The sequence below is a fragment of the Heteronotia binoei genome, chromosome 13 (assembly GCF_032191835.1).
Source record: "Heteronotia binoei isolate CCM8104 ecotype False Entrance Well chromosome 13, APGP_CSIRO_Hbin_v1, whole genome shotgun sequence".
NCBI classification, from domain to species: Eukaryota; Metazoa; Chordata; class Lepidosauria; order Squamata; family Gekkonidae; genus Heteronotia; species Heteronotia binoei.
In genome coordinates, this window is record NC_083235.1 from 26,183,566 (window position 1) to 26,203,380 (window position 19,815).

General features: G+C 44.2%; 1 protein-coding gene across 1 annotated transcript in view; it reads right to left on the reverse strand.

The window, feature by feature from the left end:
* Positions 1-19,815, reverse strand: part of DCTN2 (dynactin subunit 2) — a 65,125-nt gene that overhangs the window by 25,903 nt on the left and 19,407 nt on the right. Inside the window, exon 3 of the mRNA XM_060252125.1 lies at positions 247-343. Within this exon, the coding sequence (XP_060108108.1) occupies positions 247-343 (97 nt within the window). The remainder of the gene's footprint in view (positions 1-246; positions 344-19,815) is intronic.

The following is a 19,815-nucleotide window of genomic DNA, read 5'->3' on the forward strand; positions in this document are numbered from 1 at the left end:
CTAGATGACCCTGGAGGTCCTTTCCAGCTCTATGATTCTATGACAGATTCATGTCCATTCTATATAGCACCATCCTGACAGAGTCAATCCTTTCTGGACAAAGGACAATTTGTTTTGAACCAGACCACCTATTTGTCATGGAAGTTCAGAGCTATTACAACATGCTTGTTGGGGGTGGAACTCTAGATCTGGATCTGTTGCTTCTCTCAGCAGCATATTTAGATATGGACCTCTGGAAACACTTACCTAGCCCTTTGGTGCCCACTCGCTTGTCCTTAAATTTATCGTAGGCCGCATTGGGGTTGACTATGATATGTTCCACGCTAGTGCTGGTCAACTCCTCCTGTGCAGAGAGACAAAAAGATCAGGGAAACAAGTCTTGCTTTCCGCCTCCCTCACATCACTACCACACCACCTAGCAGTCTTCAGAAAGGCACAGCAGACCATAGGAGATGCTCCTCCAGTAACCCTGACTGCCCTTGCTTGCCCTGATGTGAGGCTGCCGTGCCGCTGAAGATACTAAATTCATGAAAATCACAAAGGCCGCAACAAGCAAAGAGACAAACTCACCAGGCCAGCTCCTTTGTGGTTTTGAAAGGAAGAAGCAGAATCAAAAAGGAACTTTCCCTCTCCAGTCAGATTTCAATAATGAGCTGAGGAGGGCACTATAGTCTGACTTCTTCTACAGCACACAGCTCAGTTCATTTAATTCAATTCCCCATCTCTGTGCCACTGGGATGCCCATTGTGAGGTATAATTTACACAGGACCGGATCAAGGAGTGTTGTATAGTTCTGGCCCACTACAAACCTAATGGGTCTAAACTGCATTGGTCATAGGGGAGAGAGCACAAGTACAGCTCGAGGAGGAAGAAAAAAGTATCTTTAGGTACCTGAAAATTTTTAGCCCTTGAGAAGCGAAAATTTTTCAGGTATTGACCAATGCTCCCTCTGAGCTGTGGAGTCCTGTGAGCAAAAACTCTGTTTCATGTGAACTACTGGCATTAAAGTTGTGAGGGATCAATTTGGCTACTGCATAAATAATGGCTCTGGGGCCATTTTTCCTGAGCTAAGAGAAAAATGTGTGAGCCAGGGGCTAAAAACTTGTGAGCTAGCTCACACTAACTCAGCTTAGAAGGAACACTGGCACAATTCTGAGCATCTCCGGAACACTGGCTAGGATACTATCAGTAACCAAGAGCACTTCTGGTTTAACTTTAGCCCTAGGTCTAAGAACCATTATTTCAGTTTCATATACTTTGGCTTTACTCCTGCACTCTTCTGAAAGAGGAGTCGAGGTGTGGAGCAGGGGTCACCATCGAAGTGCCCTTGGGTACAAGGCACCTGCCAAGTTGGGGGGGGGGTTTAGAAAGTAGGTGGGGCTAAGTAGAGCTTTTGCCCAGAAAGGCTTCTGACTGACTACTGGTGATTTCACTGGCTGTGCAGGTTTTTTAAAATGTTGGCTTTGACAACAGCTGCCACCACAGCACAAAGATCTGTGTGACTTAATTTACCCTGCACTGATCATTTTGCAGCTGGCTCTGCCTCCCGCAGAAGCCATTTTGTAGCAGCCATTTTGTGGCTGCACCCACCACGCTGTGCCAGAAAAGTGCCTGTAAGCTCAAAAGGTTTGGAGAACTCTGATGTGGAGGGAGAAACAAATACGCTTTAGGAGCAAAAAGCTGCATTTTAATGGCTGAACAACTGGCTGATATGAACGTCCCATCTGTTTCACTCCAGGGCAAAGTGAAGGATTACGTAGAATATGTCTTTGTACCACTATACATTTTTAATATAATGGGACAGCTTTCTGGATGTGCAATGCGTGAGGCAACACTGAAGGTTGGCATACCAATCCAACAGATAAAACAGTTAACAATACCACAATCATTACAACTGCCCACCCCCCTACAAGAAGGTTTCACTCCTTCTCATGGGCTCAAGCATTCTTATCCTAACTCAGAGCACATCTTTCTTGGGGATGTTCAAAATACTGGAAGCCAACTTACAAATAACATGAAGACAGAGATTTTTGCCTTTTTAAAAAAGTCAAGTATGTTGTTAAATGGCTGCGGAAAGGGGGTCTATGCAAGCAAGAAATAAATGTTAACCAGGCATGGTTGAGCATTCTTTTAAACAAGACTAGGAAGAGTTATGGCAGGGATTATGTCAAATTACTAAAATGTCCTCTGGCCTTGCTGAGGACGGGGTTAGGTTACAACCTTCGTCTCCTTCTAATCAGAAAATCAATAGAAGGAGAGGAGAAACAGAATTCAGGTGGAAAACAGGAAGAAATTAGATTTTCATCTCTCTCTCAAATCCCACAGCTACCTACTTAACTGAGTCTAAACCACTGATCAAAGCAGCATCCTCCATTTTCTTTTCACTTCTGGCAAGGCAGAATCATTTCCAGCACACAACAGAGTAACTAGTTCAAATGGAAAAATATTTACACCAATAATCATTTCTCTACAGGGAGGGAGGGACAATAGGTGAATAATCACCACAGGTTTTTGATTAGATGTAGCTATTTAGGGACAAAGAGTTAAGTGTGAGCCCCAGATAGGCTTCCCAACCCTCCCGCCCTGGCGGGGGACCCCAGGATTTCCACCGTCTTCCCCTGCTCCCCCAAAAAATGGAAGCGGGGGGAGAGGGGGGAAACGGCGCCGGGGAGCGGGCGAAGCTGCCGCGCCGCACCACTGCCGCCCCCTCCCCGCCCACCGCAGTTGCTCCTCCGAGATGGGCCCAGGCTGAGCCCATCTCGGAGCAGCAGCCAAGAGGCGGCAGCAGCGCAGGGGAGGGTGAGGCAGGCCAGGAGCATGGTGAGCCGCGAATCCGGGCCCTTCTAGGACCCGGACTTGCGGATTGCCACGCCCCCGGCCCGCCTCCACCACCCCCTCTGCTTCCACCCCAGAGGCAGAGCGGGCAAGGCCGCTGCGCCGCTGCTGCCTCTTCTCCGCTCGCCGTGGCTGCTCCTCCGAGGTGGGCTCAGGCTGACCGGCGCCGTTTCCCCCCCTCCCCCTAGCTCCACCCCAGTGTCTCCTGGCTCCACCCCCAAAGTCCCCAGATATTTCTGGGGTTGGACTTGGCAACCCTAGCCCCAGAACTGTGAAATACAACTGTGAGGGGATGAGAGCCACTGCTTCTGGAACATTCTAACCCCTGACCTGGACAGCTATAAACAAAACCCACCTGGGCTGTAAACAGTCCAGCTTGCAAGAAGTCAACGATATTCTTGTTCCCCTTCCCCAAATGGGCATCCACAGCACAGACACAAGGTGGGGCTAGAGTGACATGGCAGTTCTTCTGCAGTTCTTCCAGCCAAAACAGATAACGGCTGACTGCAGCACACACTATTTAAGCTAAAGGTTGCAATGGGATCTGAGAGGGTTTCTCAGCAAGAGGCGCAGACTCTTTAATGTACCAACTGGCAGTAATGTTGCTGAAGAATGGGAAGGGGGGGGGAGAATTCCAGAGATCTGGGTCATCTTGGGGGGGGGGGAGGTCTACAGAGCTGGACAAACTGTGTGATTTGTTTTCATGTCTGCTGTTGGGTCTGGATGGTTAAAGAGGCAGCCCCACAGGGAAGCTCTGTCCATGGAGACCATGATGGCTCTTGACAGCCCTGCTTGGTGAAACTCAAAACTACTCAGAGAAGCAGTTTGAGAATATGACCCAGCAGCTTCAAGAAAGCAGAATCCCGGGGGCTGCTAGGTCTGAAATACCTCACAGGTATTTCTTGGAGGGGGACAATAGGATTAGACAAACCCTGGTGGCAATGTCTGGCCACTGTGTTGCTAAGGGGTGGCCGGCTGCCATGAATCAATTAGGTGTCTCTCCAGCTGTGTGACAGGGTGCATTCATTAATCAAGAAAACCCAAGCCACTGTGACTGAAACGCAGCTTCAGGCTAGGCCTCACCAGCCATTCTCCACACTAGGGTTGCCAGGTCCCAGGAAGAACTTACCGGGAGCGGGGAAGAACACTGAAAATAAATGCAAAGTGCCCATTTGATGTGGACTCACGTAGGTACACCACATTTATTTTCTAATTTCCTATCTGTTGGGGGAGGCAATTGGGGGGCTGAGAGGAGCACCCCAAGCTATCCCAGCTCTCTCAAGAGGGTACCTATTTCCCAGAACTTTCACTTATAGGGTGGTGCTGTGCAGAGTTCCCCATGAGTGAGGAAGCACTGCCCCATTTACCATAGCCTATGTTAAGTGCTAGAGAACGTGGGAGCACTGCCAACATTCCGGCAACAGCACAGTGGCCATAATGGGCTCTTGATTGGAAATCAATGGCGGCAGCAAAGCCAGACTCTCTTTAAAAAGCTATTTAGAGAGCTGCAAATTCCTGCTCCTGTTTTCACTTTGGTTCCTCGCATTAAAAAGTCACTAGAATTGGCTGTTCTCAAAAACCACGGCAAAAAATAGCTGCGTCAGATTAAAGTGACTATGAAATCATGGCAGGAGTGGTAAATTGTTACGGTCTAAAAGTGCAAGCTCTGCAGGGTTCTCCAAGGCCCCATAGGCTTCTGAAGGTCAGGGAAGAACACCAGGGATCACAGCACATGATTCCTCCACTCCCTTAAATGCTAAAAATCTCCTATATTTAAAGCGGAGCTGTCAAACAGGAAGCCCAACAAGGCTCTCCAACCTTTTGGGATTCCCAGTGTGGCCAGCTGCATCCTGCCATACAATCTATTGAACTGTTGTCCCTTTTAACAGAAGACCTTTATAGACTTTTCTACTCCAGGTATTTTCACTATCTTTACAACATTGGGAGAGTTGTTCTTAAAATGGCAACTCAGTGGCATCTGACCCTGTAGAAAAAAGCCATAAGCATATTAGTAGCGAACATTAGTTTAGTAACAATATTAAAGATGACTATTAGTGTAAACATATGCAGAGATAGTGCAATCTCAGGTCATTGCTTAGACTTGAGTATCTTTGCACTGGACTGCTTGTGGTGCTAATGTGGGGGAAGGGGGGGACACAAAATGTAATAATGTAATAATCAAAGATTTATCTCAAGGCTATAGACAGATGAATAAACCAAAGTTTACTCATGAGATGCATGAACCTGGTTGACACTCAGCCTTGGAAGCGCACATGCCCCTCCTCTGTTGCCTGGTACCAAGACTCAGGACATAAGTCTTCAATTCCAGTTTGCTAAAACAGCCACTTTAACAAAATGAGGAGTAATTCTTTCCCAGTAACCTGGATTCTTAAACACAGCTTAATCCTGGCCACTGGGGAAGGGAGGGGGGTACTTTGACAAATTAAAGTGACCCACATGAGGAAAGAATGGAAGGGGTGGAAGGAGTATGCTAACAACTTTTTTGTGACATCTGAAATGAGCCTCAGTGGCTTAATTCAGCCACTTATAAGGAAATGAAATTCTAAAAGAATGTGATGAACTCATTATTGGTGCTAGCAAGACTGCTGCATCTGAAATACTGCCAGGCACAGAAATGGCAAAGAACAGTTTAATAAAGGCCTGGGAGACAAATATCTAAAATTGTAGTAAAGAGCAAAGGTCCTTATCATGATGCTCTCTGACACTTTTCCTGGTACCCATGTAGTACTTTTAGAAATTGGGTAGGGCCAGGTAAAGCTTTTGCCTAGCAAATTGGATACTACTGATCTGGTTGGCTGTGCAGATTTTTAAAATTGTTGCTTTGGCAGCAGCTTCCAACACAACACAATGATCTTAAGTGGATGACTGAAGGTAAGTCATGGCAGCCATTTGTGGTTGACTCCACATCCTCTGACTGCCATTTTGTAGCTGTGCTCACCACAGTGTCAGAATTCCAAAGGTATCTGCTGGCTCAAAAAGGTAGAGGACCACTTGTATAGAGAATGGGATTTTAATATTAGAGTTGTTGTTGTTCAGTCCCACAGCTGAGTCCGACTCTTTGCAACCCCATGGACAAAGTCATGCCAGGCCCTCCTGTCTTCCACCATCCTCCAAATGCTTGAATATGATATTCCAAAACAATCCCCTTGAGATTTTGTAGTTAGCTTTATTTTAGTCAGTATGATGTTGATAAAATATTCTAACCCATTATGTATTATGCTCCTGCTATCAGGATTTGGGCTCCAGGCAGCTTTTCTGTGTTACTAATAAATTTATATAGGACACCAAAAACCTGAAATTATTATACTGATACCAGAGCAGTTTCAACAGTCTGAATGAATGTTGCAAAGACACCTATCCCAGTTATAGTGTTGATTAGAAACCAGTGTTCCCTCTAAGCTGAGTGTGTGAGCTAGTTCACAAATTTTTAGACTCCAGCTCACATATTTTTGTCTTAGCTCAGGAAGGATGACCCCAGAGCACAATAATTTATGCAGTAGCTCACAACTTTAATGCCAGTAGCTCACAATGTTGAATTTTTGCTCACAAGACTCTGCAGCTTAGAGAGAACACTGCTAGAGACTAATTCTCAGGTAAGCACTGACAATAGGCAGAAAGCAGTTTTGCCAGGGATTCAGGATAATGGCATCGCATCCCTTTTCATAAAGATTCTCTTCTCAGTTCAGCTAGTTTTTGCTTGCTGGAAACATTATAAATTATAAATAGACATGATAAATTATAAAAATACTTTCTACCGTTTTCATTTAGCTTAGAAGATGGCTCCCCTTCCTTGACCAGGCTGATCTGGCCGCATGGATCCACACCACAGTTAATCCCGATGCTACATTATTGTAACATATTCTATATGGGTCTGCCCTAAAAGACAACCCAGAAACTCCAGCGGGTACAGAACACTGCATCTCAATGGATTCTTTAATAAACAGAGAAGCACTGCAATTTCTTCTTTTTAGAAAAGATATTTCTGTACTCTGGTTTTTGCAGTTCTTGTGTCATGTCTTACATGTTTCTATTGCACTGGTCTCTAACTTGCAAGCCAGCTATTACAATATTTGTGGTTTATACTGCTCAGATTGCCTTGCTACATGCCTTGAGTCTCAGCAAGAAAAGTGGACTATATATAAACAAATATAAGTTAAATGCTGAAGTGTTAACTTTAACCAGAGAGCAAGATGCTGCCAGGACTCTGACAAGTTATTTAAATATAGGTTGTATCCAGAGTTTTTAAAGGACAAGCAGAATTGATCCATGTTCGTGTTAGTTTTCCCCCAGTTAGTATCACACTGAGCTCTCACTGGCAGTAGACAAAATAGAATTTCCAAGCAGATTCTAGTTAGTCTTGATTGGCTGCTGCCCTAACAGTTCAGTGCTTAACCATGACATCTGGAGGCAACCTTTTTTATTTCAGGAACCTGTGTCACAGACTACATTTGTATGTTTTATCTCCTTTTGGACTTTGCCACTTCACCACATGGATGCAGGGACCATCAGCCTATTATGGTTAATTCCAAAGTTCTCTGATGCCGAGGGATTACTGCCAAATCTAGTAGAATTGACTAGGATCAAGATGAGATGGAAGATTAGCAGAAAGCAGCTGAAGATAGAAGTGATTTCTGAGGTTATGTTTTACTTGCATAGATCCTGCTCCATTATATTTTAATCTGTGGCCATTTTCCAACAATATAAACAGACTAGCCACAGCATCTGTCTCTTTGTTGTTTCATAACTTTCCATCGGAATTATTTCTTCAAATTGTGTTATTTCCTAAGAACTGCTTGTTTTTAACACTTAAGTAATATTTTGGGGGAAACCTCACATTTCCCCCGACCTCCCATAACCAGCTTTACGCTATTTAGAAAACCCAGTTAGTGTCCCCAGGCTATGGGCTTTGATGCACTCTACAGCATCAAGCTGCACTACAGTTAGGCTAATCTTCAAGCATCTCTGTATGGATTTCAGCTAAAGGGCCATATGCCATAGCAGTAGCAAGCAGCCCTTAGGATTCAACAGGAACTTCTTGGGAAGTGCTGAGTTTTAAACACACCTGTAAAGAGAGAAAGACTCCTATAAAGTGGTGTGTTTTAGAACTACTGGTGCATACCGTATTCAATTTAAAAGTCTGGTAAACTCCTACAGCTTAATCACATCAGATTCCTGATAATGTTTATATGCTGACCAGATATTAAAAATGCTCAAATATCTCAAACTACACAAAAGATACCTAAAAGTTTTGATTGGCTGCTGCCCTAACAGTTCAATGCTTAACCATGACATCTGGAGGCAATCATTTTTATTTAAAGAACCTTTGTGACAAACTACATCTGTAGTCTGTCTTTCCCAACAAAACCACCATCAAATAGGCTAAATATCACCTTAATGTATTTTGGGTGTTTGCAAGTTTTCATACGCATACTACATTCACCTGCAGTATGTAGCTGGCAGCTAAAATTGCATTTTATCCTCCCACACTAAACTCCTGAAAGCTAAATATTTCAGCCTCAGTAGTTGCTAGTTTCTCATCCTGATCTGCCCTGTTAGCAGCAAACTAGCATTCCTGAATTCATATTTATCAATCAGTCTAAGGGTCAAATCCAGCCCAAGGGAGGAAATGTACCTGGCCCCTGCATAATTTTAATCAAGGTATGAGAAAAAAAAAACTGGCCCACATTTCCACATGTAAGTAACTCAAGTATTACTACTCCATTTCTCTTGTGGATTTTGTATATAACACCCCAGTTACATCAGGCACATGCGCCAGAATTGTAAAAGTCTTGACTAGATCTTTATTATGGAGTCTGAACAACTATGACTATGGGAGAGGTAACATTTCTGTGGCAAAATACACTTCTAAACTTGAGGCAACTGATTAAGAGAACAGAATAGGTCCCAAGAACACAGAAGGGAAGGGACGGTGGCTCAGTGGTAGAGCATCTGCTTGGGAAGCAAAAGGTCCCAGGTTCAATCCCTGGCATCTCCAAAAAAGGGTCCAGGCAAATAGGTGTGAAAAACCTCAGCTTGAGACCCTGGAGAGCCGCTGCCAGTCTGAGAAGACAATACTGACTTTGATGGACCAAGTGTCTGATTCAGTATAAGGCAGCTTCATATGTTCATATATGTTCAAAGTGGTTGTGGCAAACTAGCCCTGAATCCCAACACAAGTGGCCTCTGGGGTTGACTTAACAGATGGGTTTTGCTCTTATGCCACTGAACTCCACATCTGGAGTCAAAAAGGAACTTTTTCTCAGGTCAGACTGGCTATCCATCTTGATTGTCCTTCTCTGTCTGCTCTATAACATATCATTTGGGTCTTCTGATCAAATAATGTAAAAGAAGCTTTCAGTTGCTGGAAGCAATTTGGGCTGCATTCAGAAGTCAAATGACCTCATGCCCCCATGCTTCTGAACCTGGCAAGTTCTTTGCCCTTGTCCCTTCTCATACTGAAGGAATCTTGATTTAAAGTAACCATGTATAACACAAATTCAGGCAGCATGTGATTTAACAGGAGTTAGAATTCCCTCAATAAACTGGTACTCAAAGCATTTGCCTGCCCATAGGGGGTAAAGCCCCATCCACAGTGGGTAACCTCCCATCCTCCAGAAATTGAGGAGTGGGAACAAAAATGGCTGGAAAATAGCCTACAGAGCTCTAGGAATTTCATCATCTCTGGCAAAAATTCCCAGACTGTCAGCCAGAAATGCCATGACTTCCTCCTCAAACTCTACCCTCCCCAGACACAAACCTCTAAATTTCCCAGCATTTGCTGAGTGGGAACAAAAATGGCTGGAAAATGGTCTACAGAGCTCTAGGAATTTCATCATGTCTTTATGGTAAAAATTCCTAGACTGTCAGCCAGAAATGCCATTACTTCCTTCTCAAACGCCACCCTCTCCAGTCACCAACCTCTAAATTTCCCATCATTTGCCAAGGCAGTGCTAGCAACCCTAATTCTAAACCTGGATTAAACTTCAATTTAGAATCTTATTTATTCATTTAATTTATATCTCACCCTTCCCACCAAAGGCAGGCTCAGGGTGGCTCACAAACCAAGGGTTGACACAAACACATTAGTGTGACCAATACAATAGCCAGGAGAGGAAGGCAAAGAGCAAAGGCAATAAAGATTAAGTCTGCATTTGTCTGACATGGATAACCAAAGACAGTCTTAAACCAGGATTCCTTCATCATGCGTCACACAAGGAAAGAAGAGACACATGTGCAAGTCGAGCATACATCATCCCAACATGATGTCTGAACCACGGTTAGCTTCCATTCCCTGCTTGTGACACACTGCAGTTCTGGTTTTATAGCTTAATCTGTTTAGAGGTTGATGTGCGTAAGATCTTGATTTAGCAGCTGAGTATGCAAGTATTTTGTGTGCGCGCGCATGCTTATTGGCAATCATGGTTGACTTTTGGTGACCCCTAGTGGGACTTGGATATTTCAGAGAGGTGGCTCGCTATTACCTCCCTCTGCGTCCCAGTTCTGATATTCTTTGGAGGTCTCCCATCCAAGTAGTTGCCAGGGTCAACCCTGCTTATCTTCCAAGATCTGACAAGATTGGGCTTGCCTAGGTTATTGAGATGAGGGCTGAAGAAGGGTTCTTGTGGTTTTTTCTAGACCTATGACTCTTTCCCCCTCAGGGAGCCACATTTATAATGCCATGTACCGTTTGGAGTGCCCAATCTCTGAAAGGATGTCGTAACACTCACTAAAAGAGCAGAAAATGGCTACCATCAGACATGTTAATGGCTACTGGGTTAGATGGCTTTAAAGAGGGATAAGTCTGTCAGTGGCTGTTACCAATGAGAGGTACATGGACACTTCCGCAAATGGTGATTGTAAATTCTGAATATCAGACACTTCCAGAAATGGTGGTTGTATAATTCTGAGTATCAGATACATAAGAACATCAGAAGACCCATGGTGGATCAGACCAGTGGTTCATTTAATTCAGCATCCTGTCTCACACGGTGGCCAACCAGTTACTATGGGAGAGAGAAACAGAGCCACTTGAATTTTCTGCCTTAGCTACCAAAAAAGTCTCTGCCTGTCCCAGGAAATGACCCCAAGGATCCTACAATATTGTATGTCCCCCTTCCTTCTTTCCCACCTTCATGGTTGCAAATCTGGTAAAGGCAAAAAGGTTAGCAGTACAAACACCAAAGCAGACGGAAAGCGAGGCTTCTTACCAGCTCCTTGCGTTTCCCCAGAGATGGAAAAAGGCAGGGGAGGGGGTTAAGAAGAAGGGGGGAAGAGAACAGGGAAAAGGAGGGAAAGAAAAGACAAAAACTGGATTAGAAGGTTGTCACATGCACTATACACCAAAAGTTCAAACATATTCAATGCACAAGAAAACCCACCTCTGCGGAGCTTCAAACAACCCTTTTTTCTCATTTTTCTTTTATTTTAAAGCAGTATTTTCAGCACTTTTGGTGGGGCCCCCTTGGAAGGGGGGGCCACACAAAGCGGGTTTCTTGAGAAGAAAGATAATGAAGTTATGCTTTCTCATGTACCATGCAAACTTGCCAAGCAGTTATTGGGTTACATGACGGCAGGGAGAGGTTAGGTGAAGCTGCTGTGCCCACATGCATGGAATTTTATGAGGCCGAGCAATTCACAGGGAAGGTGGGTCAGCAAGTTAGTCGCAGCAGAAAGGCCAAGCGGGCGCTGTACCCTTCTCTTCCAACACTGGTGCCCCTGCCAAGTCAGCCATGCCCTCAGGGCTTCCCAAACGCCAGCCAGTTTCCTAAACGCCATGCAGGTAACGGTCATAAATAATTAATCAGCAAAGGAGTTTTTGCTGCCATTCTGGATGACGCCCCACTAGATCAAATGCCGAAAGGGTCTAGACTTCTAAAGAGGCTTTGGAAGGTAATTATGAAAAGCAAGCGTGGGAGGAAAAGATCCAGCAGCAGAATGCACTTCCCTTCTCTCGATTGGAAAATGAGCCATCCGTTTTCAACAGGGTAAAAAAAAAGAATGTTTAACGCTCAGGAGGAGAAAAGCAAATGTGGAAAGGGGATAAAGAAACTGCAGGGGCATACTTTAACGGCTTGCTCTCACCGCCTCCGTTCCCAGGAGCACGAGGCCAAGAAGAACTGGGGAAGAGGTGACGGTCCTCCACTCACGTTGAACAAGTCTAAAGCAGCAGATAGCACCGGGCGGCTCAAATTAAGTCAGCTTTTAAGCTCTATTTCCACCAGGGAGTAACAATACCTCTGGAGGAAGAAGCCCTACTATTTCCTGCAATGACCAGTGAATGCTTGCGTGAAGGACGGATGTCCAGAGATGTAGTTCTCGAAAGGTGAATGCGTTGGTGATATGAGAACTTCAGAAAAGGCCTTCAAGCTGATGGAACATGACCCAGAAAGTGACAAACCTCCATTTGCATGCAAGTCTACCCAACAGAAATAAGATTAACCCTCTGGCTCACCTAGGTGAGGTTTCACAGTATGCCTACCTGTTTTCTCGCAATCACCATGTCCATTCCAAATGACAACCAGCAAATTGTTAATTCTGGCTCAAATCCCAGGCCAGGAAATATGCAGGACAAAGTACCTGACACCCTGGATTCCTGTGCTAAAAGTATCAGCAGGTGGCTCAAAGGGGCAAGCCACTGACTTCTGATTGCCTGAGAGCCAGATGAAAGATGAGAAGAGACAAGCTGGATCTTGAAAGAAAGCAACTTTAGCAGACTTGAGCTAATGGGCAAGCCACCAAGGCCAACATTTCTCTTACTCCCAGTAAGGGAGTCCTTTGGTAAAGTCAGGCAGCAAAAGATTTTGCATGGAAGGCCAGAGAAAGAATCATTACAAGAGGCAGAAGAAGCCAGCCAACTGTTTGGAGAACTGGGTGGGCGCCTCATGCTGCCTTCCTTAGAAGCCAGAACATTCCACAGTTTGAAGGAGTCCCTAAAAATTGAGGGGAATTCTTTAAAGAAGAAAGAAAGAGAACACTTTGGGGCCCTCCTTCAAGTTGCACAGAAATCAGGTGCTTGCTTAGGTCCAACTGGCAGTAGATCTTCTGCATGCACTCAAATGCAAGCATTCTGGATGATGCCCCATCAGCATTAATAGCAAAACTGGATCCTAATTTTCTCTGTGCTAATGAAACAGGCACCCTCTAAGTGCCATGTTCTACCTAGTTATTTATCATAGTAGATTCTCCCCACTCTCTTGATGTATTTCAGATGGGTCAATACCAGCATCAGATTCTCAGGAACCAACCCTGCACAATGCTCAAAACAATACTTCCCCCCCCCCAAGTTTCTAAACACTGGCTTTGAATTTCTGGGCCTCCTTGCAACTGAGAGGTTGGTATTTTTCAAGTCCTGACTTGGTGAGAGAGTCACGTTGGGGCCATAGAAGCAATACAGATTAAGAAATGGGGATACACAACCTGCAGGATCAAAGCTTTGATTGGACTCATTCTTCATTGGCAGGGGCAGACTCATGATTTTCTTGCTCATTATCCATTCTAATAGTAACCCTTGCCTCTTCAATGAATTCTTACGCAAAGAAGACACCTGGTCTTGAAAAAAGATCTACAGTCTGGTCTGGATTCCTGAAAACCATGGTTGGGCAACCATGAGCAGGCATAACTCATTCTTCAGTGTTATCTCTGTACCCAAACGAACCATGGTTAATGCTAACTATCAACTTCAAACTCTGGCTAAAATGGGAACCATAGTTAGCACTTACCCATGGTTGAAATGGGTGCAGAAGTAAATGATTTCAGCCAGCTAGGGAAAGGAAGGGGAATTAGCACCAGAAAAGGGAAAGAGGAGGGAAGGACTGGTGCAGACAGATTCCAAGCTGAGTGTAATAGTTGCTGCCAGCTCTGCAGTGTGACCCTAAATGGAAGAGCAAGATGAGTCTAGTAGCACTCTAAGGGCAACAAGATTTTCCAGGTGGGTAGCCATGTTGCTCTGAAAATCTAGGAGCTTTTCTTTGGCCATCAAAAGCTTTTCTTTGGCCATCAGGTTGCAACCAATTTACGGTGACTCCAAAGGGTTTTCAAGGCAAGAGACTTTCCAACGTGGTTTGCCATTCCCTGCCTCTGCACAGCAACCCAGTTCTAGCTCTCAAAGAAAGATTTGCAGGACTTCTGTCTAAACTCTTCATTTTAAATTCTGAGACCTATTGTGCTGGGGGGGGGGGGGCATTTTCTACAGGACCCTGTCCCATCCATCATTTGACTCCTGGAAATATGAAGATCAGCTCTATCAATGCAGTTAAAATTTTATTTTCTTCCTAAATTTCAGCCCTCATATTAAAAACAAAACCATCAACTCTGATTTTTTTTTACTCCCCGCTGTTGCATGCAAAAGCCCAATTAAAAGATAACATCACCATGAATCAGACACAAAACGTATTAATTATTGATTGATCATTCATTTCAAGTGGCCTACATTCCCCCCCCCTTCCCAAATTGCCTTAAGCATGAGAATAAGGATTTAAAACGAATTAAAGTCCCCCCCTTTAAAAAGTGCAGATTAACCCACATGCAAACACAAGAAATTCTAGAAACATGCAAAAAGAAAACAAAACATAGAAGCATTTTAATGGTCTTACTTGTGCAAACTAGTGTCCAGGCAAAGTGGTGTGAAGGGTGGGCAGGGAAGAGCATTAGGAAAACTTAGGTGAGTTCAAGTGTGCAACAGTTCAACACAAACACAGTTAAAACACAGTTAATAGGTAAGTTGCCAAAATTTCAATGCAGCCTCTGAGGCAGCTGCACAGAAGAAATGCTATTTTGTTAACAGGGCTGGATTAAAAATTAGAAGAGTCGTTAGTGATGGCACAACATTGGTCCCTTTGTTCCTGCTAACATCTTGGAGCAACATTATAGCAACCTGCTGCTTCCATTTCTAATGCACCATGACACTATCTCATAAGGTAATATGAGCACAGCTTAATGTGAAACCTGGGCTCTTCTGCATTCTCATTTATGTCACTCGTGCGTCCCTCTTGCTTTGTTTTGTTTGGACATGTTTGACTCCCTCTAGTGGTCAATTTGATACTACATTGTACTATGTCCAACATAAAACTGCAGTTTAAATCTGCAAAGATATTAACATACAGTGATGTAATATCAAATTCACCACTAGAAGGAGCAAAACACAAGCAGAAAAGGGGGGACAAAAGCACCCGGAAGTCATAAAGGACACACAAACAACTAAAAATTGAATGCAGGATATCCCTGTATCAACCACATTTACTTCTGGCAGCAACAACTAGCATGTTATAGCATTACCAGAGATGTAATACAGGATAGGTGGGGCTAAGAAGAGATGCTGCAGTGTGGCTTTGGTGAGCCACTCCTTCCCTTTCTTGCTTTTTAAAAAAAAAAATCCAGTTCACTAATTGTGAGCGGTGAGGGCTTTGCATTCCCTCCCCCAAGTGGTTCCACTAAGCTCTACCACTGGGGTCATGCATCTCATACCCAGAAATCAAGGCAACATTTATTCCGAAATTCTGCACACCTGAAGGATTTTGAACTGGATGCAAATTGTGCTTCCTGAGAATTTCAGCTTTTGGCCTTTAAAAGGCACATTCCTAATTCTTACAGGCGCAAAAAATGTATCACTCGTACCTGTGGAACAGAGGGGACTGGATAGGACACGCTGATTTGTGCAGTTTCTACAGATGATTCAAATTATTTTGGTATTGAAGCAGAATGCATAAAGGACAAGTCATAACCATCCTCTTTCAAACAGAGTTCGAACCGTTTGTCATACACTGATTGCCACACCAGACATATAGCAGAATGCCTAGTTATGTGTTTCCCGGTATATGAGGAGAGAAACTGTCACCATTTTCCTCATTAAAAATTATCAGCACAGCAGACAGAATGAACCCCTTTCGACACTAATGTACTATTGGGTCATTCTACTTTACAACAGCACATGTTTATGTGGGGTATTTATTTTTTATTCACAAAGAAAAATATAATATACAAGAATTCCACAAAAAAGACATTTGCAATAAGTCATAAAAAGCAAATGGATAAATCTTATCTCTTACTTTTTCATTCCAAAACATAATAAATAACATCCAGCGGTTATTAACCTTATCACCATTCTGAAAATCACCCCTTTTGCATTCTCTGACAGTGCATTAATTTTACCAATAAAGTAATATTTCAGAGTTTATTGAACCATTCACTTGCAGGTGACTGTGTATGGTGGGCGGTGGGGGGGGAGAGTTTCATTTCTTCCACTTTGCTGCTATAATCATTTTTGCAGCACTAAATTGATTTGAAACTAGCTCCACATCTAAAAAGCCAACATAACTATGGAATATTTTCCATTGTTATCCATACAGCAAATGCTGTCTGGGGCAAGTGATGCTCTGTATTCTTGGTGCTTGGGAGGGGCAACAGGGTGAGGGCTTCTGGTGTCCTGGCCCCACTGATGGACCTTCTGATGGCACCTGGTTTTGGGGTTTTTTGGCCACTGTGTGACACAGAGTGTTGGACTGGATGGGCCATTGGCCTGATCCAACATGGCTTCTCTTATGTTCTCTTAAATGCAGTTAACTAACCGCATGTGCCACTGGCAGTGACACAATACTGGCATACTAAATCCATATGCCTCATAAGAATGTAAGAAGAGCCCTGCTGGATCAGACCAGTGGGCCATCCAGTCCAGCATCCTGTCTCACACAGTGGCCAACCACATCTTCTGGATGGCCAACAACAGGGCACAGAGGCTGAGACCTTCCCCTGATTTTCCCTCCTGGCACTGGGATTCAGAGGTTTAGCGTCTCTGGAGGTTCTCTCAGTCACCATGGCTTGTAGCCACTGATAGCCACATCCTCCATTAATCTATCTAATCCCCTTGTAAAGCTGTTTATGTCTGTGGTCATCACTACATCCTCTGGCAGGGAATTCCACATTTTAATCACTATCTGTGCGAAGTAGGATTTCCTTCTGTCCGCCCTGAATCTACTACTCATCAGATTCAGTGGATGGGAAAAGGAGAAAAAAAATTCTCTTTGTCAACTCTCTCCACTCCATGTACATTTTATAATCCTCTATCATGTCCTCCTCTAGGTGTTACATGCTGCTTATTTGGAAAAATAAGTCCTTTCCTATACTAAAATGGAATGCTCTGTCTGAAGAGACTTGTGCCTGGTAGAACCTGTCTAGGTTCTGTAGGGCCTGTAAGACGGATTGATGCCTCCAGGCAGTCCATTGAGGCACTCGTACTGGGTCTGCTCTCAGCTTTTCTGACTGTCATGCCAGACTGAGAGTGTGTTGTTTTATAGAACATTTGCATTGTTATTTATATTTTGTATTTATGTTATTAATTGCCCCAAACCCCAATAACCGGGGAAGGGATGGAATAAAAACCAAATGAAATAATTTTCTTAAAAGAAAAGCTGAGTCATGCGTGAATGTGCGCCTCATGATATGATGGATGCTCAGTCTGAAGCACAAAAAGGATTGTGCCGGGAGGTGATGTCAGGTGATAAAAAAGTCCCCCCTGCAACACTTCACGCATGCAAAGCACTGCATGATGTACTGACAGCCATACACATATAATAGTACCATAATAATGTGAAGAGTACATGAAGGAAGCTCCTAGGTCAGGGGTGGCCAACGGTAGCTCTCCAGATGTTTTTTGCCTACAACTCCCATCAACCCCAGCCATTGGCCATGCTGGCTGGGACTGATGGGAGTTGTAGGCAAAAAAGCCATCTGTAGAGCTACCGTTGGCCACCCCTGTCCTAGGAAACTCCCATTACAAATTTAAAGTTTGATGGGTGATACTTGTGTAGGTTGCTAATCCTGCGGTTTGGAGCATCCATCTACAATGCCAAAAGCACAACAGGAGAGGAATCCCAAATGCCTGGGCATCATTAATTCACGCTGCCATCCAACGGGGCCTGGCATGTCTAAAGCGGAAACTCAGCCCATGATCCAAGTAGGCAGAACCACTGGGTTGCCTTCCGGCACAGTGAGCCAACCAGGCATGGAATTCTAACAGGAGCTCCTTTGAATATTAAGCCACACACCCCTGATGTAGCCAATCCTTCAAGGGCTTTCAAGGCTCTTTTTTTGTAAGCTCTTGGAGAATTGGCTACATCAGGGGTGTGTGGTCTAATATGCAAAGGAGCTCCTGCTAGAATTCCACCCCTGGAACCAACGCAAGCTACATTTTTAGGCAAAGAGAACAGTTTGTCTCGTCTGAATGTCTTCAAGCTTAAGCAGGGTTTCATTTCCATTCTGTCACCAGGAAGGAATTAACCTTCCCCCCTCCCTCCTCATCACTGCTGGATTCAGAGATCGATACTGCAACATCCAGCCAGCTTTGGAAGTCTGCGAAATGCCCTCTTGAGCCCCCCTGGGAAGCATTCAACTCATCGGCAGAATGCTATGGGCTATACATGGCACTCCTTTGCCAAACTGCATGCTTTCAAGTTAATCCTGTAAAGTCAACTTAGGTTAATATGGTTAAAGATGTGCCTTGTCTCTGCATAGGTCAGGGGTGGCCAAACTTGCTTGACGTAAGAGCCACATAGAATAAATGTCAAATGTTTGAAAGCCGCAAGGCATGAATGCCAGATGCTTGAGAGCCACAAGGCACAAATGTCAGAGGAAGGAAGGAAGGAAAATAGATGGGGGAGGGAGGAGGGAAGGAGAGGTGGACAGAAAGCAACTTTAACCTTAAATGCATTCTCTAAACTGCCAGCTAGCTTGACTTGGAGAAGTGATTTAAAGAGATAAATGCCTTCTCCAAGCCAGCCAACAGAGTAGTGGGGGCTTTGAGAGCCACAAAAAAGAGCCACATGTGGCTCCCGAGTCACAGTTTGGCCACCCCTGGCATAGATGATGACTCTGGCTGTGTTTTAAAATACCATTTCGAACAGTGTATGTCTTAAGTTAATGGGTCCTCAGGAATAGCACCTGGGGCAAAGGTAGAATCAGCTGAAATCATTGCATACACTTCCGCAGAGATTCCATTTCCTTGGAAGACCCACACAATTAGAGATGTATCAGTGAATTAAATCTGTGTTTTGAATGACTGTGATTTCTAAGGACCAGTTTATATAACCAACATTAAGAGTGCTAAGATTTTCCTCAGCCATACCACTGCAGGCTATCTGGGGAAGAAAAGAAAGGAATCTCTGAAAACTGCTCCACAAAAACCTTCCTACATATCGAAAGCTAGGGTGCAAGGGGAAAGGCTAGAATAAACTCTATGCCCCTGCAGGAGGGTTTAATTCAAACACACAAGCAAGGAACACATCACCACTCCCTATCTGCAGTCTGAAATGGTCCAGTCCAGGAAAGTAGAAAAGTTTCACCACCTGATTCTGCTGTATGTATACATTTATCCTCCAATTTTTTTGTGGCCCAACAGGAACTTTTGCATTGCAGAACAACTATTCCAGAGTAAATGCAACATATCCTCCTCTAAAGAACGATCACAATTCTGTGGCACAGTTCACACTTTACTCCCAAAAGATTCCAGGTTCAGGTGCTGACGTCATTAAGCTCATGCTTGCTCTGAGATTTTACACAGGTGCCCATCGCCACAAGCTGGTAAACCAGTACAATTTAGTCAGACAATTGGCATGACTCAACTAGGGAGAGAGTCCTAAGTTTTCCCTGCAATACATGTACCCAAGATGACAAGAGGCTGGGAAAGGCCTTGGACAGCCTCAAACTGGTCAAAATTCAGACCCAGGCCAGATGGAGCAGCGACCTCATTCAGTATAAGGCAGGAGTGGCCAAACTGCAGCTTGGGAGCCATATGTGGCTCTTTCACATATAATGTGTGGCTCTCAAAGCCCCTGCCACCCATCAATCATCTTGGAGAAGGCATTTGTCTCTTTAAACCCTTTGCCAAGTTAGTCAGTCAGGGAGCTAGAGAATGCTTGCCAAGCATTTAATCAGGAAACAAACAGTTCTAGTTATCTAGTAGTTTTATTT